This window comes from Neofelis nebulosa, chromosome 2, assembly GCF_028018385.1.
Source record: "Neofelis nebulosa isolate mNeoNeb1 chromosome 2, mNeoNeb1.pri, whole genome shotgun sequence".
In the NCBI taxonomy this organism is placed as follows: domain Eukaryota; kingdom Metazoa; phylum Chordata; class Mammalia; order Carnivora; family Felidae; genus Neofelis; species Neofelis nebulosa.
The window spans coordinates 44,454,962-44,481,525 of record NC_080783.1 but is presented as its reverse complement, the minus strand read 5'-3'; the positions used below and the strand labels follow the sequence as shown (position 1 = coordinate 44,481,525).

At 41.0% G+C, this 26,564-nt stretch overlaps 1 protein-coding gene across 5 annotated transcripts in view; it reads right to left on the bottom strand.

Moving 5' to 3' along the window:
* NEMP2 (nuclear envelope integral membrane protein 2) overlaps positions 1–18,719 on the bottom strand; it is a 147,957-nt gene extending 129,238 nt beyond the window's left edge. For 4 of the 5 annotated variants that reach the window (XR_009256744.1, XR_009256743.1, XM_058711215.1 and 1 more), the window contains exons 1-5: positions 18,338–18,719; positions 8,618–8,733; positions 2,385–2,616; positions 2,174–2,246; positions 1,043–1,136 (exon numbers count right to left, since the gene is read on the bottom strand). Coding sequence is in view for 3 of the 5 variants with exons in the window: in XM_058711215.1 (XP_058567198.1) it covers positions 1,043–1,136; positions 2,174–2,246; positions 2,385–2,616; positions 8,618–8,733; positions 18,338–18,446 (624 nt within the window). In the remaining 2 variants the exon portion in view is untranslated. The remainder of the gene's footprint in view (positions 1–1,042; positions 1,137–2,173; positions 2,247–2,384; positions 2,617–8,617; positions 8,734–18,337) is intronic. The other variant, XM_058711206.1, reaches the window with a different exon arrangement.
* Positions 18,720–26,564: the final 7,845 nt, after the last annotated feature.

Genomic DNA, 26,564 nt, shown 5'->3' with positions numbered 1-26,564 from the left:
CTCTCACAAAAATAGGAGGAAACAAATAAACCCTTTAAATTATTAGAAACTTCTACATCACACTGCACTGAGGTCAATTCAAGGTGCTCTCTGGTGTCTTGTTAAAGTTATGGCCCATGAACCAGCAGCATTGGCATTACCCGGGAGCTTGCTGGAATGCAGACTCTTGGGCCCCACGGCAGATTCCCAAATCACAACCTGCATTTCAGCAGGATAATACTCAGGTAACTTGCATGTATACTAAAGGTGGAGGTGGAGAGGCACTGTTTTAAAGAATAAATTTATCTCAAAATAATGCTGGTGTTGCAAGCTTTAATCAGAGTATCTGCAACATTATCAACATTAACTAATATTTATCCTCAACTAAGTGCAGGGAATTCTTTCATTAAAGGTGTTTCGCGGAACTAATAATAATGAAGAAATCCCCAGTTGTAGCAATACTGTTACTCAAGGCCTTGATGGTTCAGCATCACGACATTCCTCAGCTCTGTCAAGATAAGAGAAATTTCTACTCAGCATAGAATCAGCCCCCACCACTCCTAAGAAAGATCTACTACCTGAAAATAAAAGGGTCTTGGGGCAACTGGGTTGCTCAGTTGGTTAAGCGTCCAACTTTGGCTCAGGTCATGATCTCACAGCTTCTGAGTTCGAGCCCTGCATCGGGCTCTGTGCTGACAGCTCAGAGCCTGAAGCCTGCTTCAGAGTCTGTGTCTACCTCTCTCTCTGTCCCTCCCCTCCCCGCACTCACACTCTGTGTCTCTCTCTGTCTCTCAAAAATAAGTAAACATTAAAAAAAATGTTTTTAAATAATGGGGTCTCAAAAAAGTATCACCAAAAGTTATTTACTTAAGGGTATACATAATAACAAATAAAAATGGAATCTCTAGAAAAAGATACATTTTAAAGCCAGTTTTGTAATACAGTGTAGAAATACAGTTTGAATTTGGAACTGTCATAATCAACGTGATTAACTTTGATCCATTTTTCATGTCTATGAGATCATGGTTTCCCTCTTTTATTCATTTATACACAGTATGCCTACCTTAGGAATAAACCTTTTCACCAGAAGCAGGACAAAGACTAACGTCATTAGAACACCTAGCACAGTCCCAGAAGAGTAAAAGAAAATAGGACTTCTGTCAAAACAAGCAAATAAAAGCCATTTAAATGCCAAGCAGCACTTTCAGTATTAAAAACTGTGTTTAACCTGATGATAGCAACTATAAAGAATACTAAGAAGAAAAACTCAGATGTTAGTTTTAATTAGATCCTATACTCTTAAAAAAATGAAATTTCTATACTTGAAATTTATAGTCAATAGCTTGCCACTAACTCAAAACAAAATGTCTGAGTTATCTATGTTTAGAATCTGATCCAAGAATAATTACTGAGTGCCTACCATGTAGCAGGCACTTGTCTGAGAGCTCTGCATGCATTCACAACAGCCCTGTAATATAGTTATCCATGTCAAAATTTTACAGAGGAGGAAGCTAAGACACCAAGAAGTTAAAGACCTTCCATAAGTCAGTATCTGCCAATTGGAGGATTCAGGCTTATAGCCCAGCTCCTCTGAGTCCAAGCTTTACTCTTCAGGCTATGTAAGTAATATTGGTTTTATAAAGGCCATGGATTACATTAAACATACTTAATTGCATTACAAGAAAGATGAACAATATTAAGAATAGCAAGCTAAGAAGTAAAATATTATTGGCAAAGGACTCCTTTTTCATGAGAGAAGTTGTAATAAACAAAATATCAGGATGCTATGTTTATCCAAGAGTCAAATATTTGTTAAACTCAACCTTTTGTATCAGAGCCACAAATTTTGGAGGCAGCTTGAATCTAATAGAGAGAGCAAGCATCTGGCATCAGAAAACCTGAATATAAATCTCGGCCCTAGCAAAGTTCACATAATTAAGAGGATCAAATAAAAAACGTACATTAATACATAACACAAAATGATGCATGTAAAAGCATGCTGTAATATATACGTTATATATCATGTGTACTGTTTCTGGTTTTAAAAGGCCTTTCAAGCACTATCTTCAGAACTACTGTTTGTAAAACCTAAAGCAAGAACTGCAAACTAGTGTGGAAATACTTAGCATAGGGTCAAAATTGTCCTATACTCTTTTTAATTTACAAAATTAACACAATAAAAAGGGATACTTACCTACTCAAGGTCTTTGCATAAAAGAAGAGGAAAATACCTGCTACAAACACAAGGAAGAGTTTGAAATCCACAACTGGAATAAAAAAGACACACACACATACACAACAAAGACTTTGTGTCAATGTAGTTGGTAAAAGAAAAGTCACTTTATTGAAATGTCACTCCAGAAAAACTAAATCCATAAAATCAAGTATAATGAAAACAGACTTACTGTTTCGATTCACACTAATTGTATAGATAAATATCTTCCTGACAGGCTTCACAGAGAAGCACATGGTCTCTCCATATGGATTGATGATTATGGTAACTTCATTAGACTCCTTTGGTGTCCAAAAATTATGAATCACACATTTGATAAAAGATAGAATGGTTTCTGGATACTGACAATTATGTCTTCCTGTGATATATGCAATATTGAGCAGGCCTGAACTGGTAATTTTCACCTATAAAATAAGAACAAAGAAATCCATAAACACAGAAGTTAAAACTTCTCATAAGCTCCTTCAAATCATAAGCAGAGGAGTAAAGAGAGCCCAAGATAACTGGATAAAGAACACTCAGATATACACGATCCCAGGGATCCCAGGGATCCCAGGGATGGACCTACAGATCTGTGTTTAGTTCAAACGCACTGAGCACAGAGACTTTTGAAAGTGGTTATTTCTTCCCCTGAGTTGTAGGTGACTTAACTCCCTCCTGTAGCAAGTTGTTGTGGTCAAGGGACATGTGAAAAAGAATGACAAAAGTAATAGGTGGCCAACTATTTGGTTATAAACATGAGAACAGGAATTATGTCTCTACCATTTTCTACTGTGTTGTGAGAAAAAGCACTTCCTTCTGGATCAGCTGAGCATATGTAATTCAGGCTTCTCTCCCCATGCCTCCTGAAGAAGGACCAGAATCCAACCACAGGTCCTATTCCAGTCTCACAACAAAGTACTGGCTACAGTACCAAGCAAACAGTGACAATCCAGTGTTCATTAAAGAACAATTCTGCTGCTGCCTTTCTCCCTCTCTATTCCTCTTCTCTGTCCAAGAGTAAGGCAAGCCTGAAAAGGATAGTGAGATCACCAACTCTGAAGACAGGGCATCAGGTGATATAACCCATTACCTACACTCATTTCTCCTGGACTTTAGTTCCTGGCTCACTGATGCTCTCTCTCTAATACTATTTCTTGTCATATTTCTCAGGGTTCAATGTGTTTATTATGTACGCCAAACTCCTTCCAATGCTCTGATTCTCAGCATCTTGAGCTCCTACCCTCTTATGCCTGTTCTCTGCCCCACCTCAGCTAACTACTCCCACGGCCACACCCAGGACCTTGTTCATACCAAACTACAGCCCCTCTACAGGTTGTTTCATGCATCCCACTGGCTGACCACCAACTCCTACCTTTCTAGCATGCCCTGTATAGTACCTCGACCCCACTAAGCCTTTGACCCCACCATGGATCAAGCCATTTTTCCCCTGCTCCTCACCCCTTTGATGTCCTTAGCCCCTTCTTAATCCAGCTAAATTCCATGATCGATCATTACAAATCATTCTCTTGCAGGTACCCGACTCATTTGCACTGCTCTTGCTTTGTCACATCCACCTGCAAAATCCAACTCTCCACCCATTCTACTCTTGGCATTTGTACCACCCAATGGTGCTAGATAAACACACAGTAGCTTGACTTCAAGCCCCTGAATGGGAACCTGAAGTGGGACCTGCAGCTATAGGCGATCACACCACATTCCTATCTACTCTCCACTCTCTTCAACAAAGATTTCACAGCTTTTCCTTCCTCAACACCAATACCTCCTCCCCTTCCTCACTCTCCACTGAAAATGAAAGAAGCCAGAAGAGAACATCAACAGGTTCCTATCCCCACCTCCACCCACCCGGCAGCACCTGCAGGCACGTGCTCCGCTTCCTGCCTGTGGGGAGGAACTTTCTGCCACAGAGGAGACTTAAAGAAGATTCTCAAGGCACAGAATCAGATCCACCTCTGTCCACTCAAGGACAGCCTACCAGCACTTCGTCCCTCTCTGTTACACCATTCCTATCAGGACACAAACATGTTGAAGCTTTTCCATTTAAAAACAAAAAAGCCACTTTCCCCTCCAGCTATCCCCTTGCTTGCCAGTGCACTCAGATTCTTTTAAAAAGTTGCCCATACCTGCAGTCTTCAGTTCTTCTCCTCTCCATTCTCTCTCTAACCCTCTTCCAATGTGTCGTTTCCAACAGGCTGTCCCTGACAAAGTCACCAGGGACCTCCATGTTGCTAAATCAAATGGCCAATGCATTCTCTGTCATCATATTTGATCTACCAATGGCATTTTGGCCCTGCTTGTAACACTTCTTCCCACAGCGTCCTGGACATCTTCACCTGTTGCTCCTTCTCTCTCTCTCCTCTGTTGGCCTCTTCCTCCTCCCTGACCTCTTCATATAAGACTGACCCAGGCTCAGCCATTGGTCCTCCATCTAAACCCACTCCTTAGCACTGTCTATAAACATGCATCACTGCTTACTTTTGAAAAAAGAAACACAGGAAAGACAGAAGCTAGTAATATTGACTACCCACAAGGGTTGGATAGGAATGATAGAGAAATGAGGGGGAGTGATACTTCTCTGAGGATACTTCTGTGTAGACCTGTGATTTTAAACCATACTAATATTGCACATACTAAAAAATAATTATAAGAAAATCAACTAGGATGGGGAAAACCCTTAAAAATAAAAACAAATATATTTCAAATGAAAATGGAAATGAATGAAACCAAATATATTTCAAATGAATAATATAACCATATTGAAGGAGGATGGGTGGGAATGAATTAACCTAAGTAATTTTGGAGCATAGTATTAGACTATGTACTCTTAAACTAGAGATAAAACACACTCTAAACAAACGTTGACAAATAAATAATAAATAAACAAATTACTACCCTAGCATTAAGCAAATAAATTAATATACTGAGGATAATGAAAACCAGGTTCCCCATTATCAGAGAAGAAAGTTACAAATACGACAAGGAGAGGGATTAGAATGAACCCAGTAGTATGGGAGATATCAAAAAGCATGTTTTTTTGTTTTTGTTTTTGTTTTTAATTTCAGAGAGAGAGAGAGAATATGTGTGTGTGTGTGTGTGTGTGTGGTGTGTGTGTGTGTGTGTGTGTGTGTGTGTGTGTGTGTGTGTGAGGGAGAGGGGCACAGGGAGAGGGAGAGAGAATCCCAAGCAGGCTCCATGCTTAGCACAGAACCCGATACAGGGCTCGGGTCCAAAACCCTGGGATCATGACCTGGGCTGAAATCAAGAGTTGGAAGCTCAACAAACTGAGCCACCCAGGTGCCCCAGAATGCATGTTTTTTAACAGATAGAGTGACAGGGGGCCCCTGGTTGGCTCAGTTGGTTGAGCATCCAACTTTGGCTCAGGTCATGATCTCATGGTTCATGAGTTCAAGCCCCACAGTGGGCTTCGTGCTGATAGTGTGGAGCCTACTTTGGATTCTCTCTCTCTCTTGCAAAAACACATATTAAAAAAAAAAACAGTGACAGAAATAGATACATGTGCAGGTGTAGGGGTGTATATGTCTCTGTGTCTCTGTGTGTATGCATATGACAATGGTATCCCAGCACTAATAAACACACCTAACTCTGAATGCTCCTTGAAAAAATGTAGGATTCCAGAGCTGGGTTTACGAAATTACAAGATAAGCCTGGAGCATACTGTTTGCCAGAGATGCTCAAATGATAGGCACAAATTAAAAGGACACATGAGATACTTAAAAAAAAATTTTTTTTAATGTTTTTATTTAATTTTTAGAGAGAGAGAGAGCGTGAGTGGAGGAGGGGCAGAGAGAGAGGGAGACACAGAATCCGAAGCAGGATCCAGGCTCTGAGCTGTCAGCACACAGTCTGACACGGGGCTCAAACTGACAAACTGTGAGATCATGACATGATCCGAAGTCAGACACTTAACTGACTGAGCCACCCAGGTGCTCCCACATGAGATACTTTGAAGGAACTCCTACTGGCAAAATCTAGGATAATCTGAATATCAAAATAAATTATGAGGTAATGGATTCTAATCCACTGAATGAATTGGCAATCTGTAATATTACATGAATATAAATAAACTGGAGAAGGAAAAAGTCTTCCTTCTTGAAGAATACTGATGAATGAGGAAAGAGTAATGGAATTAGAAAATCACCATTTGATAAAACAGCATGATGATAACTGGTTCATGCAAGCATCATCAATGGACGATAAAACTACAGGGTGAAAGGTAAGGAAAAGAGTATCTACATAGTTTCAAAGTATCTCCTCAAAATACTCATTTATTACAAAGGGGAAAATGGTCACTTTCCAGTGGTAAAATTGTAAATTGACAACACCACCTTAAGCAGGTGATCAAAATGGTGTATATTATCAGTAATAGTACAAATCAACATCATATGCCTTCTGATATGCTGTCCCATCTTTTTCCCTCAGCCTAGAACGCTCTTTCTTGGTATATTATCTTGGTAACTCACTAACTTCATTAAAATCTTTCTCAGGGCACCTGGGTAGCTCAGTCAGTTAAGTGTCTGACTTTGGATCAGATCATGATCTCCTGGTTCATGAGTTTGAGCCCCACGTCGGGCTCTGTGCTGACAGCTCAGAGCCTAGAGCCTGTTTTGGATCCTGTGTGTCTCTCTCTCTCTGCCCCTCCTCCTCCACTTGCACTGTCTCTCTCTCTGTGTGTCTCTCTCTCAAAAACGAATAAACATTTATAAAAATTACAGTCTTTCTTAAATATCACCTTCTCTACAAGAACTACCCTGATCACTCTTTTTTTTTTTTTTTTTAATTTTTTTTTTTTCAACATTTTTTATTTATTTTTGGGACAGAGAGAGACAGAGCATGAACGGGGGAGGGGCAGAGAGAGAGGGAGACACAGAATCGGAAACAGGCTCCAGGCTCCGAGCCATCAGCCCAGAGCCTGACGCGGGGCTCGAACTCACGGACCGCGAGATCGTGACCTGGCTGAAGTCGGACGCTTAACCGACTGCGCCACCCAGGCGCCCCCTGATCACTCTTTTTATACTGCTCCCCACCTTCCTCATTCCGCTTACCTTACTCTACATTTTCTTTTCTCATAGCACTTACTAGTTTTATAATTTTCTTCTCTATTACATTTATGGCCTATCTCCTATCCCTAGGAGTATAAACATCACAGGAGCAGCGATCTATTTTGTTCACTGATGTATCCTAAGAGCCTATAATAGTTCCTGGCACTTAACTAGTGCTTAATAAGTATTATTAATGAAGGAAAAGTACTGGGCTATTGAGATTAACTATTATCTTGGCCATACCTAGAATCAGAGAGGGGCTTGGGATAGCAATGATTTTGGAAAGTATGTATCTGAATAGCAAGCACACTGTGCTCACTTAGAAACCATATTTATTTGGAGTAGTTTGGGGAAGGGCTGATGAAGCGTATGAAGAGTTAATGTACCCTTCCACATATCCCTTTCCCTTGGGCCACTGGATGTGATTCCCAAGCTAGCTTTCATACTGATACACATCTCTATGTCATATAAAAGCTATTTTGTATTCTTGAAGAAGTACATTTTAATTCCCAGCTCCTCAGACATAATTTATTTTTTTCTTTTTCTTTTCTTTCTTTCTTTCTTTCTTTCTTTCTTTCTTTCTTTCTTTCTTTCTTTCTTTCTTTCTTTCTTTCTTTCTTTCTTTCTTTATTTTTTAATATATGAAATTTACTGTCAAATTGGTTTCCATACAACACCCAGTGCTCATCCCAAAAGGTGCCCTCCTCAATACCCATCACCCACCCTGCCCTCCCTCCCACCCCCCATCAACCCTCAGTTTGTTCTCAGTTTTTAACAGTCTCTTATGCTTTGGCTCTCTCCCACTCTAACCTCTTTTTTTTTTTTTTTTTCCCTTCCCCTCCCCCATGGGTTTCTGTTACGTTTCTCAGGATCCACATAAGAGTGAAACCATATGGTATCTGTCTTTCTCTGTATGGCTTATTTCACTTAGCATCACACTCTCCAGTTCCATCCACGTTGCTACAAAAGGCCATATTTCATTCTTTCTCATTGCCACGTAGTATTCCATTGTGTATATAAACCACAATTTCTTTATCCATTCATCAGTTGATGGACATTTAGGCTCGTTCCATAATTTGGCTATTGTTGAGAGTGCTGCTATAAACATTGGGGTACAAGTGCCCCTATGCATCAGTACTCCTGTATCCCTTGGATAAATTCCTAGCAGTGCTATTGCTGGGTCATAGGGTAGGTCTATTTTTAATTTTCTGAGGAACGTCCACACTGCTTTCCAGAGCGGCTGCACCAATTTGCATTCCCACCAACAGTGCAAGAGGGTTCCCGTCTCTCCACATCCTCTCCAGCATCTATAGTCCTCAGACATAATTTAAACATAGGCTCTTACCTGCAGAGTTGACCACATGTATTTCCACTCCATTCGGGAATTTCGATTGTAGCAGTAACAGTCTGACTCAGAAGTTTTAATTAAATCCATTTCCTTCAGAGCTTTACACCTTGGAACTGAGAGATCGAAAAGCGATTATATTTCCTAAATATTTAATTTCCCGCAATCTTATCTTTTTTTTCCTTTTATTCACAATAATAATGCATTTTACATTCTCTAAATGAATTCTCCTACATAGTAAGTATAGTCCCTCCGTCTTTCCAACCTACAGGAGACAGACAAAAAATTAGTCTAGTGTCAGTACTCTTGTGATATATGGAAGGCACTATAAGAACACAGAAGGTGGGCAGGAGGATGGGTTAAATGGGTGATCGGTATTAAGGAGGGCACTTGTGATGAGCACTAGGTGTTGTATGTGAGTGATGAATCACTACATTCTACACCTGAAACTAATATTACACTGTTATGTTAACAAACTGGAGTTCAAATAAAAAGTGAAAGTAAAAAAAAAAAAAGGACTCAGAATGGGCACTTCAGTCTTGAAGTAGAGGGCAAGAATTGGTGGCAGCTTCAACACCTGCAGCTAGAGAGGTAAGCAGTAGTTACTACTTACTCTAAGGAGTATGGACTTCATGCTGAAAGCAGAGCATTGAAGGATTTTAGGTAAGCATCAAAGTCTCAGCAGGAAACTGATGACACTCAAAAGGGTTTAACTGAAGAGTTCAGTGAGGATGTGGGCAGAGTTAAGGCATTAACAATAAGGCGCTGTGAACTTCCCACACATCAACAACAGCAGGAAGCCTTTAACATCCTTGCCTGAAATGGCAAAGGGAGGAGGGCCCAGTGTTACCAGAGCTGCTGAAGCCCAGAGGACAGTAGCGTCATGGGATGCAATCCCTGCCAAAATGTGGAACGGTGGGATGAAGGTATGACTACTTCAACCTCTCTCTCCTGCCCTCCCATCAGTGCCTCTCACTGGCCAAATGCAATGGGAAGCAGGAGGGCAAAGAAGCCCAGGTGATGCAGTCCACAGATGTCCACTTCCAGACACCGAGCAGGGAAGAGAGGGGCACAGAACGGATCTGTGAGAACAGAGAATAACCAGTTTAATAGGGAAATAACAGGTACACAGTTGTGTTTTAGAAAAAGAATTCTAAAGCAATGTGCAATTTTAGAGGTGAGGAAGACTAAAAGTAGAAGAACCACTAAGGAGGCTACTCAAGGAGTCCAAGCAAGAAATGAACTAGGTAGGAGGGAGAAAGAACAGATAAAAGACCACTTAGGACTGAAATCAACAGGCTTTGGAGATTCATTAGATGAGGGAGAGCAAGAAGACGACCTGAAAGTTCTGGTGAGTGGAAAGATGGTGAGGTCCCTCACCCAGAAAAGGAACACTGGAGAAGATGCAAGCCTGTGCAGGGAAAGGGGGATGAGTTCAATTTGGGACATAACTGAGTTTTGGTTGGTGGGACTAAGTGAAGACGGATAGATCTACAACACAGGAGAAATGTGGGGACAGAAGTAGATACATATGTGTCTGCATATATAAATATATGTGCATCTGTATGTTATATACAACATATAAATAACATTTAATACAACACAACATAATCTAATATACAGAGGAAGAGAGACAGGTGCTTTATGAGAGGATAAATGCCATATGAAAACTGTAAAGTAATGGGATTCATTTTATTCTGTGGCTGCCTCCGTATCTGAATTTAAAGTGAAGTGAGATGAAAGTCATAAATTCTTCTGGATCCAGGACAGGGTGTCTGTCACCACTACACGTGTCAACAGGAAACAGGCACAGAGAATGTTATGGGCACACAGAGAAATGGGCCTCATGCCCATCCCCCAACTCCTCTAAGGAGAGTGTGGTCAGCTGCTCCATAAAAACATCAAGTGAAGTTAGAATAATCTGCTGCACCACAGTTGGGGAAGGACTGAGTAACTAAAAACTAGTCAACAATTACATCCATTCAGGGAATGATATCGAATAAGCCCACATAGGTTTGTGTCCTAGCTAGAAGCATCCTAAGCATTAAGCTTAAAGGAAGTGAAGACAGACTTGGGGAGAAGATGCAGAGAATACCCACCAATGCAACTGCATGGAAGTCACAAAGCTACACAAAGCAGGAAAGTCACATGAGAACCCAGTATCTTCCAGTGTGACACTGTCAAATCATTTAATCTATACTCTTTAAAAAAAAATTTTTTTTAACCTTTATTTATTTTTGAGACAGAGAGAGAGACAGAGCATGAATGGAGGAGGGGCAGAGAGAGAGGGAGACACAGAATCGGAAGCAGGCTCCAGGCTCTGAGCCATCAGCCCAGAGCCCGACGCGGGGCTCGAACTCACAGACCACGAGACCATGACCTGAGCTGAAGTCGGACGCTTAACCGACTGAGCCACCCAGGCGCCCCGAATCTATACTCTTAACATTGTGAGGAAATGCACAGTTTTTTAAATATACCAACAAATTTGCAGAGTTTGAGAGTCTGAGATGGAAATACAAGAATCCAGGTGAAGAGGCAGGTCTCAAAACGGCACGTAAAGGAAGCTCTAGAAGCTCTCTGCTAAATACAAACTACTAAAAATTAAAACTGCATGCCCTGGGGGTGAGGGGGCCACTGGCTGGCTCAGTCCATTGAGCAGCTGACTTCAGCTCCGGTCACGATTTCACTGTCTCTGAGTTCAAGCCCCATGTCAGGCTCAGTGCTGACAGCTCAGAGCCTGGAGCCTGCTTCAGATTCTGTCTCCCTCTCTCTGCCCTCCCCTGCTCACGCTCTGTCTCTCCCTCTCTCTCAAAAATAAACATTTTTTAAACATTTTTAAAACATGCATCCCTCGGCACAGCCTGTTTATATACAAGACCAAAAGGGGAATGCAGAACCAGTGCTACCAACACACAAAGCAACCAACTGCTGAGGCGAATTCTTGGATATATCTGAGATGCAAATGACTCCTGGCCAAGGGCTACACAGGGGAGAAAGCACTCCTGGACATCGAAGAGCTGGCAGCTAGCTGTAGAAGAGACAATGTCAAAGTCAGTGTAGAACCTGGGAGCACCTAAGCAACTGAAACACATAAAAGCCCTCAGCTAGTGAGAACAAGCATTAGAAGGAGGGCTGTCGAGGGGCGCCTGGGTGGCGCAGTCGGTTAAGCGTCCGACTTCAGCCAGGTCACGATCTCGCGGTCCGTGAGTTCGAGCCCCGCGTCAGGCTCTGGGCTGATGGCTCGGAGCCTGGAGCCTGTTTCCGATTCTGTGTCTCCCTCTCTCTCTGCCCCTCCCCCGTTCATGCTCTGTCTCTCTCTGTCCCAAAAATAAATTAAAAACGTTGAAAAAAAAATTTAAAAAAAAAAAAGAAGGAGGGCTGTCGACTGGCCTTCTGGTATCCTATGTTCTGCCTCTACGCAGCCCTCCTGTTGGCTCTCTGAGCAGGAACAGGTCTCTACCGGGTGGCTAGAGTTGACAACTTTATACTGACATCTATATTCCTCAGTAAAAGAGGGGAATCCCTACCTATTGTTGAAATGGGAGTGCATTCCAACCAGGCAGGTAAAGGGGGTGAGGCTTAAGGTCCACAGACCCCAGCAGCCCCAGACCACTGTAAGAATGTTAACTTCCAGCCAGTTGTTTCTTCAGGGCTACTCCTAATACGACACTTGTGCTCAATGCCAGGAGCTTCTCCCTGCATCGCCTCTCCTAGTGGGCTCCACTACTTCAAGGAATCAATTCCTGTAAGAACAGTGAACTACTCTTGTTAGTAGTTTGAGGGAATATCCTCTTTCTGGGACCTGAGCTTTACAAACAAATACTGCCTTCAAATGAGTTTGCTCCCCCTTGGTCCTAAGACTGTCTCCTTAAATCATTTGGTATCTGTAACTTTTAAGAGCAAGATGGTGCAATTTAAATATAGTGCAATGATCTGAATTTAGAAGTAAATGCTTCTCTGCTGTCCAAACCAGTCTTCTTGCACTTGGATTACTATAATAGCCATTTAGCTGGTTTCCCTGCTTCCAGAATTGCTCCTATGACATTTCCCTAGACCAATTCCCCCATCAGCATATAGATCTTTCAAAAACATCCATCAGAGCAGATTATTTACCTGCTCAAAACCAATGACTTCTCATTGCATTCATAATAAAATCCACCCTCCCTTCCAAGGACCTAGTACTCTGACCTTCTCTCCTCTACCCCTCCCCCTCTCAGCTACTCAGGCCACACCAATCCTCCCATCCTCAAGATGCTGAACCATTTCTGCCTCAAGTTTTCCTACTTGCCAATTCCTTGACCTGAAATCTGCCTTCCCCAGATTTTGGCAGAGCTTGCTCCTTCTGATAATATATGTTTGCCCAAATGTCACCTTCTCAGGAAGACCTTCTCTGACCCCACTGTCTAAAATGGCACACTCCAGCCCCTTTTATCTACTTTCTTCTCACTCTGCTTTATTTTTTCTTCATGTTATTATTCGTTTATACTCTGTCTCTCCATGAAGTTAGGGACAGCAAGTTCATTACCATATCTCCAGCCTTTAAATATCTGTCTTCTGTGTGTGTGTTGTAATTCCAGAGGGTGAGTTATTTGGGCATGCATAGCCCAGACAGTGAAAGCCTGACCAATCTTAGTAAAAGTCTGGCCAGCACCAGTCAGCACAATAAAAGGAGGTACACTTTGTCCCTCCCTTTGAAGCAACATGATGTAAACAAACACCCTATCCAGTCTGTGTCATTGCCATCACACCTACAGAACCCACAGGACCTACAGAACCTACCCTACTCCATCATCAATATACCTTAACTAGAGGGTTGAGAGCTGTAATCCTTAAGATCCCTTGGACTAGGGACTCTCTTCTTTGTCCTCACTGGTTAGAGAAGGGCAGAGAGATGCAAGAGGCAATAAGTTTTTGTTTTATCATATATGGTACATCAGTGTATTCTACATAGGAGGCCTCCCAGTTAGAAGAGAATAACTTGCTCTTTCTCCTTGGTCCTCAACAGGATTAAGTAAAGTATAGAAGGAGGTAGGTTGCTCTGGCTATTGATTTCAATAGAAACACTACTAAAAGCATGTTGCAAAGTGTTCCCCCTGGAATTCTCCAGAGTGGCCTCTGGCTTTTGAGGTCAAGTTGATGTTGAATTTACACAATACATGAGATATGATAGATAAGGTGTTTGTATTTCATGGTGTCCACTGGCTGCCCTCATTGTTATTAACTCTCTTCTGAGCTGAATTTCATTGAATCCACACAAGAACTCCGAAATATCTAAGGAAGAACATGCCTAACTTCAAGTGAGTTCATGTAAACCATAAGCCATGGGCTAGCTAGGCTAAGCGTAAGATACTGTAGCAATCAAGATTGTTATCTATTGCCCAAGTGTGCACACTCTTTCTAAAATAAAAAATAAGCGAGTAAATAAATAAATAAATAGAGATTGTTAAGTAGGCTGGACTACTGCCTTCCTAGAGATAACAAGATCTTCTAATCTTAGATTGTTTATAAAGGTTATCTTTCCTAGGTCTCTCCTCCCTTAAATAATCTTCTAGAAACATTTCATTATTCAGTTTCTTCCTCCTCCATCTCCACCTAAGGGTGGAAATAGAAAACATAGCCAGCTAATCTGAACTCTATTGGCTGTTCAAGCCCTGACACTTCAAGACCTGAACTCTGTGAAGCTGCCAGATGTCTATAGGTATCATTTATTTATGTGGCCTCAGTCATGCTGGTTCATTCTGCTAGGATGGAACTTCCTGGAGGCAGATGTAGGGAAACCCAAAAATATCACAATGATACCGACAAAATCCCTTCACAATATAATCAAGAAAACAAAAGGGAATTTCTGGGGCTTCATAAAAACTTAATAATAATCATTCATCTGATCAGAAGAGAACAATACCTGCCTAGGGACAGCTACTGCTTCCACCTGAGGCTGAAATATGCTTCCACCCTAGAAGGTGCCCCATAACCTGGGTATTCACATCCTCACACCTGATTCCAGATGCAGAGAAAGTTCTGGAAGTGTGGGCTATCCCAGCTCTGCCTCATCTCCTAAGCACTTAGGGAGTATCTACAGGGCCAGCCCAGCATGCCATCATCACAATGCCTACCCCAGCAAGTCTGCAACTCTAAGTCGCAAAATGACCATTGCCTTCTGTAACTCTATGCAGTCCTCAGCAGGTTCTCTTGATTCTGCAATAAACCTGACTTCCGTAGAATATATTTCTGGACAATTGTGCCCAAACGGCTAAGACGAAGCGCAATTATTTACATTACCAAAGGATCTGAGTCAGGGTTACCTTACCCAATGAGATTCCTTAGTTCATTTTATTTTTTATTTAAAAAATTTTTTTTGATGTTTATGAGAGAGAAAGGGAGAGAGACAGAGCATGAGCTGGGGAGGGCAGAGAGAGAGGGAGACACAGAATCCGAAGCAGCTCCAGGCTCTGAGCTGTCAGCACAGAGCCCGACGCAGGGCTCGAACTCACAGACCACAAGATCATGACCTGAGCCGAAGTTGGAGGCTCAACAGACTGAGCCACCCAGGTGCCCCCTTAGTTCATTTTAAATACCACTCAATTTAGGGGCGCCTGGGTCATTCAGTCCGTTAAGTGTCAGACTCTTGGTTTCGGCTCAGGTCATGATCTCACAGTTCCTGAGATGGAGGTTCTATGTCATGACAGCTCCCTCTCTCTCTCTGCCCCTCTCCTGCCAGTGTGGGTGCTCATACATGTGTGCTTGCTTGCTCTCTCAAAATAAATAAATATTAAAAAAATGTTTTAAAAAGTCCACTCAATTTATAAATATTCAATGAATCTAATTTTAACATTACATAGCTTATATAAAAAAGGGACAGATGGGTATCACCTGCTTTAACTAATAAATTACATTTAAAATTACTCCTTTGTACTACTTTTGTCATTTTTTAGTTTTCCTAATGTAAAAGGATATATTTAAGTTAAAGAATTTAGTCATATGTAAGGTAAAAATATTCAGTCAAAACTTCAGAAAAGGGCAGGTAGTACTTAAACCTACTTATAGCATGTGCTAAAAATAAAAAGCACAAACACTCCTCAAATCCTAGCAGATCTTAAACAACCTCCAACATAAAAATATTTCAGCAACGTTCTTCCTAAAAATTTAACCTTACATGGCCCTCATATGGGAAATAAATATCTTCAGATGAAACTATAATATAAAATCACTTATTAAATTGACTGCCATTTTCTCCATCTGGCCTATCACTGCTTTTCTTTTGGGACAAAGAAGGGGAGGTAGAAGAATAGGAAAAACAAAAAGGAAAACCAACAAAACTTAGCTCCTGAAAGGTCAAAGGAAGAAGGACTTTTCTGGGTATTATTTTATAAATTCCTAGGTTCAAAGGAGTTAGCATGGAGCACCAAAGTTACAAAGGTAACTTTCCTATTCTAGTAACCCTAGTTTTTTTTAACCGGACTTGAATATCAATCTGGATTTTTATTTCTCCAAGAATGTGCATAGAGAATGAATCTGAAATTAGCACATGCTGATGTACATTCAGGCTAATTTTAACTTTGAGAACTGATTTTTCTTCTCCTTAGAGAAGAACCTTGAAAGCTGTAGTTTCAAATGGCCTATTGCTATATAGTTCAAGCCTGGGAATTCAACCCAATGGCCTGAACTTTATCATAGGACATGTGGTCTCTAGGGCCCTCTCCCACTGGCTGCAAACTATGAATAACTCTTCCTTTCAGCCAGACAACTATCTGCTTCTCCTGTGTCATTTGCCTCTGACTTTCATCCAAATAGGGTGACAGAAAGCTGGCCTCGCTCTAAACGTTCTCTATTGTACGGAAGGGTGTGTACATTCAAGACAGAATTTTACAACAGTAAGTATCATCTAATCCAAGCTTCTCATGTTATAGATGGGCCCTATTTCATGAAAGGAAGTACCAGCTGTTTGACCGCAGGGATACTCATAAAACCACTTTTGGAGCAACAATGTTCCTTAGACCTAGTCTAGTCCAGAGGTTCCAGTGTGGTGTCTTTAGAACCTTCACAGGATCCAGGATGCTCCATAGCCTCTGCTGTATAGTATATCTGGAATGGCAAGTGTTACTATAAGGCTATGTAAATTGCCATTTTTCTTAGCTGTGGGCTAGAATTCTATCAACTCAGTGGGCATCCTGCATGTCTTGGGCAGAACAGTAGCTCTGATAAGCATTTCCGTGGGTCTTTGGCTAACAAAATAGAAGGAAGAATAGTTAATACTAAATGTAATAGAAATATGAGAAATATTGGGTGGACTGAAGCAAATAAAAAAGTGAGGAAAATATTGGAAGCCATTCAGCAACAGAAGAACTTTATTTTACTCATGAGAAAACCATTGTCCATAAAGATTATGTGCCGGGACCAAAGTAAATTCTGCAAGTGAGTGGGGAAATGTAATGAGTAACTAGAACTCAAGGTTCTGGGTGTTGGTCCAAGGCTACTTACAATTTTCTGGCTGCTGCTATGCTCAGAAACCCTCCCTCTTAGAAACATCTGTCATTTATTTTTTCATCGGTATATAGACTGGTTACATTTCTTACTCCTAAAGCCTGACTTTCCTCATCTGTAAAATGGGTATGTAAATGGTACTTAAGCCCATAGGGTTACTGTGGGCATTAAAAAAAGATTATGCATTTAAAGCACTTTTAACACATAGGAAGCACTCAAGGAATGTCCATTCAATGAAAACTGGTACCGAACAGTTCCCCAAGTGTTTAACGCACTGCAAGATTCCCATGAGTCGGCAGCTCTGGCAGAATCGGAAAACTGTCTTCATCCTTAGACAAAGAACCTTGATCTCGTTGGAGGGGCTAAAGGATCACACTTGGGTGCCTCCCTTGCAAACAGCGGTTACCAATGAGAGGAGGAGAAGCTGGTGGACAGAAATTCCAGGAAATCTTTTAAAGGATTTTACGCGAGGAGTGGGGATGAGCTAGAAATGTTAAGCTCATAGCATATTACTAGAAGTTCTGGAGTCGGCACTCGCGACCTCCCTTCTGTGCCAGGATCTTGAGAGCACTCCACAGATAGCCCTTAAAAACAATATGAGGAGCTACCATCTCTTGTTTCCTATGTAACATCGTGCACACTTTAAACATCACAACAATCCCGTCAGATAGGATCTGCTTTACATGTGACCAGTAGCGTGCCTTGCTCCAGGTCGCAGAGCGAGTCAGAGGCAAGGGAATTTCGGTCTAATTCTAAAGCTAAAGCTCTTCTATTGAGTCCAAAGTAATAGGTATATAGAGAAATACTGAGGTTTTCAACACAAATCGATGTACTGTACAAAAGTCTTGTGTTGAAAGTCGGGAGACTAGCTAGGGTCAGCTGTGCCAGTGACAAGCTGTGTGACCTCAGACAAATCAAAACATCTCGGAGCTTTGGTTGCTGCTTCGTAAACGAGGAAACTGGGCTAGACTGAGCTTGGCGGTTGCTTCTACTCCTAAAATCATAAAAGTGTCCAAGTGACAGCAAGAAGACCAGGGAAACCCAAGCAGGCGATAAGGGATGTTGGGCCTGCCGCCGGCCACGCCCGGCGAGCCTTAGGGGACGAGAAAGCGCCCACCGGGCTGCCTGAGCCTTACCGCCGCCGCCGAGGGCAGGGAGAGCGCCCTCGAGCCGCCAAGACCTACGAACCGAGGAGTCCGGGAGCGCGCGTGCGCGCCGGCCGCGAGTGCCCGCGGTTACCTGCCAACGCCGCCGCCACCTCCTCCTCTCCGCGCACCGCGCCAGCGGGCGGCGCGGACAAGGGCTGCAGCCAGATTAGCAGCCACCACCGCCCCAGGGGAGGCCGCATCCCGCCCCGGGGCCAGCTCCGCGCCCCCGTTCGGCCGATAGTAGCAGCAATGGCGCAAGGCCTACGAGGAGGCTGAGCGGGGCGGCGAGACCCGTACGCGGGAAAGGCGGAGGCCCCGCCTTTCCGGGGCAGAGGAGTTAGCTCTAGGCTGCGGGCGACGGCTGGTAGAGGCCTGGGGGCTCCCTGTAACCCTCTTCTGGCCCCTACCGGCCTCGGGGCTTCCGGGCCTCGTCTTCCCCTGAGGCACTTGGGCCGTGGCCCAGTCCCGTCGGTCCCTGCGCCAGGGTGGAAACGGCGGCGGGGGGAGGGGTGGGAGCTCCTCTGTGAATTTTGCCTAAAACTTCCCTGACCGGTGACCTGCGGCGTTTTAGGTCTCAGTTCTCAGAGGTCTCCTGAGCGATACCTCTTGAAGGGCCCTTCAGGAACAACTCCCCCGCCCCCCCCCCACACCTTTTTTTTTTTTTTCACAAATCAAAGTTTCTTTATTTTTCCTTTTTTTTCTCCCATTTTCCTTTGTGTATGTAACAATAACAAACTGGCAATATGGTTGCTTAAGTAATACTTATATGTCCAAGCTTATCAACACACCACACTTCAGTATAAAGAGGCTGTAAAATGGTCCCTCACCAATACAGCATGTCTTAAATTAGCTTGCATTTAAAAAAAGAAAAAGACAGAAAACTGATTGATGGATGCCACAGGGAGGGGGTGGGGAAAGGAGGGCAAAATGTGCAAAACAGTTCAAAAAAATACAAACTTACAATTATAAATAAGTTCTGGTGACGAAATGTACAGTATGATGACTAAAGTTAATACTGTAATGTCTATTTGAAATTCGCTAAGAGTAGATCTTAAAAGTTCTCACCATACACAAAAGTCTTTGTAATTATGTGAGGTGATGTATCTTACTATGATGATCATTTTGCAATATATACATATATCAATCATGTTGTACACCTAAAACTAACACAATATTATATGTCAGTTATCTCAATAAAACTGGGAAAAATATCTTGAGTGGCTTTAATATTGATAATTAGTAGAGAACTTGCAGTTAAGTAATATATATATACTGTAGCTTTTTTTTCTTTTTAAAGAACGGAACTTTCTCAGGCCCTAGAAACCCATGAAGGTGATTCAATATTTCATACCAAACACTTATTAGAACAAAAGTTCATTTCCTCTTTTCTAACTCTGGTCTTCTGGTTATGTACCTCAGGGAAGCCAATTGTGACAGAAATCATCCTCTAAAAATAACTTAGCTTCATTTTCCCTAAAGGTATGAGTAGGACGGACTAGACTTACCCTGGCTTCAAAGTAAGGTTTAACCAACTGTCCTCAAACCCCTGGCACCGTGTGTGCACCCACAGATGGTTTGGGAAGTTCAGAAATCTCCTTATAAGGAATTCTTCAAGGGGATGAGTTTTACAAATAAACTGTTATTAATGAAACTGCCACCTTGTCTGACGCTGCAGACTGTCCAAGTGTGAGGTGTGCATTCGCCTCTTGCACAATGACTTTTTTTTCTAACCACATTCATTTTGATTTAATTTTGGATGGCACTATAAAAAGTGGCTAAAAGAAACAGGTAGATACATGTGTTTTCCTGCAGCAGCATCTGGTAGAGAAAGGAGCAGGCAGCAGTATAATAAATATTTAAATTAGGAATAAGTTCTGGTGATGAAATGTACAGTGTGATGACTAAAGTTAACAATACTGTAATGTATATCTGAAAGTTGCTATGAGTAGATCTTACAAGTTCGCATCATACACAAAAGTTTTTGCTTTCTATCTTTCCATCCATCAGAAAATAGAGAAAAAGTTTGTCCATCAGTAGGTCAGTGAAGTGAGAAAGTTGTAGTTGAAATCACCATTAAACTTGCCAAGAGGATGTAAAACAATTGTAACTGGATAATAACGCCAGCTCATAAATTTCTACACCAAAAGAGATGATTAAAAAAGGGAAAAAAAATCATTGCCTCCTAAGGCAGTTGCCCAATAGTGGCACAGATTTTAGCTGTGGACTTCTGGTAAACAGCCCATGTCCACCTCTAAGATGGGATGAAGCACTACGGCTTGGGGGTCTGGATCTCACAGATAATGAAGAAGTTGGCACTTTCTCCAGAATGCTATTATTGGTGTGGGTAATAAGTAAATGTTTAGCAATGAAAATGCAGATTCCCAAGACATACCCTCTAGAGACTGATTCAGTTCATCTGGGGAGAGCCCAAAATATACCTTCTTAATCTGCACCCCAAATGATTCAAAATCTTTAGAATTAAAATTTGAGTTTTATAAGTTTCATGCTTGACAGGAAGTGGCTTTTTCAGCAAGTTTGTAATCACAGCTAAAATATTGTGTGTGTGTACTTTATGTAATTCATATTGCTTTAACATGACATATTTGGGGGGAAAATGTGTAACAAAGAGCTTCCTTAGTATTATTTTAATGACCTGAATTTTTATTTTCATTTTATTTTATTTTTAAATTTTATTAACTCATTTTGAGAGAGAGAGAGAGAGAGAGCAAGGGAGGGGCAGAAAGAGAAGGAGAGAGAATCCCAAGCAGGCCCTGAGATGTCAGTGTGGAACCCAATGCAGGGCTCAAACTCTCGAACTGTGAAATCATGGCCTGAGCCCAAACCAAGTTGGATGCTTAACCAACTGAGCCATCTAGGCGCCCCATGACCTGAGTTTTTAAATTCCATATGACTATTTTCACACGGTATAAAAAAGATTATAATTCAATTTTCAGCCTCTGCATTTTTATTTCTAGAGTTCTTGTTCTTCATAACTAATTAATTTTCTGTAACTGTCATAGTGTTATAATCAGTCATTATGAATCAGAAGTAAAATTTAGCTCATGTCAGAAATTATTTAGGAACTTTCACTTGGTTTCTAGGTAGGTAGAACATTTAATTAAACGAATTAGAATAAAATAAAGTTCTACTACTTTGGGCTCTTTCATAAAGAAAGATTTGGTGTATTACTGCAATGATACCTGCCAATGTCATAAAGATTACATAGGCTATATGTCGTAACTTCTTTTTTTTCATTTATTTATTTTTGAGAGAGAGCGCAAGCACATGAGTAGGGGAGAGGAGCAAGGGAGAGAGAGAGAGAATTTTTTTAAAATGCTTATTATTTATTTTGAGAGGTACAAAGATAGCACAAGTGGGGGGAGGGGCAGAGAGAGAGGGAGAGAGAATCCCAAGCAGGCTCTGCGCTGTCAGCACAGAGCCACTCTGGGGCTTGATGCGATGAACCCTAAGATCATGACTTGAGCCGAAACCAGAAGTCAGACGCTCAGGACCCCAGAGAGAAAGAGAGAGAATCTTGAGCTGGTTCTGCCATCAGCATGGAGCCCAACACAGGTATCAATCCCATGACCCTGGAATCATGGTTTGAGCCAAAATCAAGAGTCAGATGTTCAAATGACTAAGCCACCCAGGTGCCCTCATAACTTCTTTTTAGAAGTTCCCAGTTTTAGAATTCTACATATAAGAGAAAAAAAAGAAACCACCACCACCAACAGGCTGTTCAAGACCTCTCCATAAAAGAAACAAAGAAAGAAGTTGACTTGTTGGATCATGTTTTTCTTAGCAGATTTCATTTGTGAGATATTTTGAAATTGACTTGCCATATACTAGTTCAGTAATTTTAGGAATAACTCATGTCAAAACTAAAAGGGAGATAACTTTTCAGTATGACTAAGTGATATTAGGAAGTATGAGAATAAATATAATTTATAAGAAAGATAATATGTCTTCTATACTAAATTAGTAAACCTCATGGTAAAAAATAATTGCCAAATTCAATTCAAATGTTTCAATTCAAATAGAGAGATGTGGAATTCTTTAAAATCATAGTTCTTGGGGCACCTGGGTGGCTCAGTTGGTTGGGCGCCTGACTTTGGCTCAGGTCATGATCTCACGGTTTGTGAGCTGGGGCCCTATGTCTGGCTCTGTGCTGACAGCTCAGAGCCTGGAGCCTGCTTCAGATTCTGTGTCTCCCTCTCTCTGCCCCTTGCTCTTTCTCTCTCTCTCTCTCTCAATAGTGAATAAACATTACAAAAAAATTTTTTAAAGACAGTAGTTCTCAAGTTGTCGTGTGGATAAGGCCCCATCCATCTCCAAACATTGCTATTCAGTAGGTCCAGTGTATGGCCTGGGAATCTTGATAATTCTGAGTCAAATAGTCTTTTGTCTATACTATATTAAAGTTCTGTTCTTTAAAAAGAAAAAAAGAAAAAATACTAAAAAGTGATTGATGACTAAATGATGGTTAGAAAACAGTATCTGTGGGAGAAAAAAAATAATGTATTTGGTTTATCTGAAAACAAAGAAGATGGAAGAGTTAGAACTTTCTAAGACTTAATTTAAAGAACCAAGATATAGAAAACTGGAAACCAGTTATTATGTTTTCAAAGAAAAGAGCAATCTCTCACCTGGACACCATCCAATCCTACCACTCCACATCACCTGAGTCCTAAGGAAATTCTACCAAAATTTTCTTTGCTGCCAAAACACCCTTAGGAAGCATTTTTAATTTGACCATTCTCTATAATCTAGATCTTCCCCCCGCTCCACTGGAGTAATTTCTATTAAAACGATTATAGTGAGGGGCGCCTGGGTGGTTCAGTCGGTTGAGTGGCCGACTCCGGCTCAGGTCATGATCTTGCGGTCCGTGAGTTCGAGCCCCGCGTCGGGCTCTGTGCGACAGCTTAGAGCCTGGAGCCTGTTTCAGATTCTGTGTCTCCCTCTCTCTGACCCTCCCCCGTTCATGCTTTGTCTCTCTCTGTCTCAAAAATAAATAAACGTTTAAAAAAAATTAAAAAAAAATAAAACGATTATAGTGAGATCATTATATTTCAAAATCAATTTTTCTTTCCAGGAAAGCTGTAAACTGCAGATGTCCTTTTCATTTATATTCCTTAACTGACTCTATTGGTTATTTATTGACAATGAAAAAAAATCTGTGTAAGATTTAGGAGCCCTTCCATTCAGTTAAAAGGGATTTTCTCTTCTTGCTTTCAGTTCTTGATCATGTACTTACTTCAGAATGCCCCCAGTGGTCACAGTCTATCCAGAAAATTCCTCAATCTATTTTCATGTGTTTTTGGAAAGAACTCAAATATTTTTTAAAAAGGGCATGTGGGGGCTGGGAGATGAAGATAAATATAACAGAGTCTCAGATTTTGCTCTTCTGCGTGTATGTTCTCTCTCCCCACCCCCTCTTGCTCTCCAAATCAGATATAAATAACTTCTATTTCCAATATTGCTGTCTCCTTGTATCTATATCGGGCTAGATCCAAGTATATTATGGAATTGTTGTAAAAATATTTGACTTCCTTTGTTTTTCCAGAATGCTATTGTTGATCATGGGAGTGGAAACAAAGTGTAAGCAACTATTGGGAAGATATTTATAATGTTTTATTTATAATGAAAACAATATTTTATTTATGAGGAAAACTGACACAAGAGAGTCTGTTCTGAACTGTTTCTATAACACAATCATAATTTCTAGATTAGTCATGTTTCAGTGGAGATTATGGAAAGTGGAAATAATTCAATTAATTGCTTCTAGTTTTTGCTAATGTTATGGATCATATTTTGCCCATAAAGCCTATGTGCCTGAAATTTTACTTACATTAAGCAAAGTCTATAAAGCTAGATGAAAAAAATTATTATTCAATACATTTCAGGAACTTTTCCCCTCACTCAATTATATTTCTTCGCTGTGATTTATGGGCTCTGTCCTTATTGACTGGGTCAAAAACTCCACCTATATTATCAGAGTATGTATTAATTAGGATGTTCCCAACTACCAGTAACAGGATTTCCGACTAAAAGTGTTTTAAACCATGAAGACATTTATTATGTCACATGGAAGTAAGTCCCAAGGCAAGTTAATTCAGCAGCTTAAGTGTGCTATCAAGGTCTCAGACTGTTTTCAGCTCTCTACTTCACTCACCACTCTTAGCTTGTCTTTAAGCTTTTCTCCTCATAACGGAAAAAGGCTGCCAATGCCCCTGCTGCTGGGTCCTGACACAACCATGACCAAAGGCAGGGGGCACCAACTCCCCTTCCATCTCTTGAATAGGGGAGTAAAGCCATTCTTAGAAACCCTCACCTTCACCCTCCCTGCAGCGTCTCTTGCTGGTCCTATTAGAAGTGACTAGCCCATGCCCTTGCTAAATGGGGTGGAGTGAGTATCTGGCATTTTCAGCCTCCATGGTGGGAAGTGGTTTCACAGAAGACAAAAACTGGAATAGCAATAGACAGGGAATAAAATCACTATGGTGATAGTTCTGACAGTTTCCAAATGCTTTCAGAGTTTTCTGAAGATGGTAATTGAAATTTACGCTGACTTAATAAACAAGTTTTATTCATTATCACAAACTTTGATAAATGTATTTTCTTTTTGAAATTTACACATGGACTCAAAATGGGAATTGCTTCTACATCAAGTATTTTTCTTTCTGTCGCTCTTTTGTAGATTTACATAACATCTTTATTCTAAAACACTGAATTTCCTAAATAGCAAATATTTCCTATTCTAATAATGAAAGAGAAAAAGATTAAACAAAGGAGTATGGGTTATTATAGGGAGAGTAAGGGGACAGTAATAAGAATGGTAGATAAAGAAAAACAAGGAAGGGTAGAGTACTGAGCAGTGACTATTCTGGATGGTCTAATGTGAGAGAGTTCAGTTAACTAGGTCACTTGCCACTTGGAATGAAGGGCAGGATGAGCCATTAAGACTCTGTAGGAAATAGAGAGAAAGGAGGAGGGAGTTAATTCCTTTTTCAGGCATGCATTCTGCAGGTTAGAATTTGTCTGTCCCAACCACAGGTGTGTCCCTGGAAATGCATGTTAATATAGGTTGGCACTCCTTTTTTTTTTTTTTTTCTTTTTTTCACTTACAGATATTTTGCCCAACAACAATGCTTAAAATAATCCATCTAAATATTTAAGGCTTTTAACTTGTTTCTGCAATAATTAAAGATAAACCCATTAATATTTCTTGAATTTGTTTTAGGATTGAGAGGTTACTCCTCCTGCCTTCCATGTTACCATTTCACCTGGTTCTTTTTTGCTTTTTCCTAGTTTTCCCCCTTTCTACTCCTTACCAGATATTATAATCATCAGAAATATTATAGCTTCTTTTTAACACTTTATCGATCTTGAATAATAGACAAGAAAGAATTTTGTTGAAACTCTCCCTTTGTTGTGATAGGTATTATTTATGTTAGATAGGTTTTAGTTGTTTTAATCCTTATATCTATTATAAAATAAAACTATATAAAGCAACACAAAATGAATGTATACCTTTATGAGTTATTTATTACAAGGCAGACATTTTTGTAGCCAACACCCAAATCAAGATACAGAATTTTCCAGCTATTCCAGAAGCTTTCCATGTGCCTCATCAATTTCAAACCACCTACCTCTCCCCAAAGGACCCCCCATCCTAATCTTTGTAGTAATTATTTCCATGTGTTTCTTTATCGTTATATAGCGGAAGTGCATATCCATAGACATTATGTTTCTGCCCGTTAAATTTAAAAACTTTTAATGTTTTTTTTTTAAACTTATTTTTGAGAGAGAAAGAGATAGAGCATGAGCATGGAAGGGGCAGAGAGAGAGGGAGACACAGAATCCCAAGCAGGCTCCAGGCTCTAAGCTGTCAGCATGGAGCCCGATGTGGGGGGTCAAACTCATGAACCGTGAGATCATGACCTGAGCTGAAGCTGGATGCTTAACCAGCTGAGCCGCCCAGGCACCCCCCATTAAATTTTCTTTTAAGTTTATTTATCTTGAGAGAGAGAGAACATGAGTGGTGGACAGGCAGACAGAAGAGGAGAGAGAGAGAGAAATCCAAGCAGGCTCCCCTCTGTCAGAGCATAGGAGCATAGCCCAACATGGGGCTCGATTTCATGAACCATGAGATCATGACCTGAGCCAAAATCAAGCCTAATGCTTAACCGAGTCACCCACCCACCCATGCCCATTAAATATTTTTAATATATCTTTAAAATCTCATTCTACAGGTTCATCCTTCCACCATTTGGAAATTTGCTATTTTCATACTCATGGTGCAGTACAGCATGTTCCTC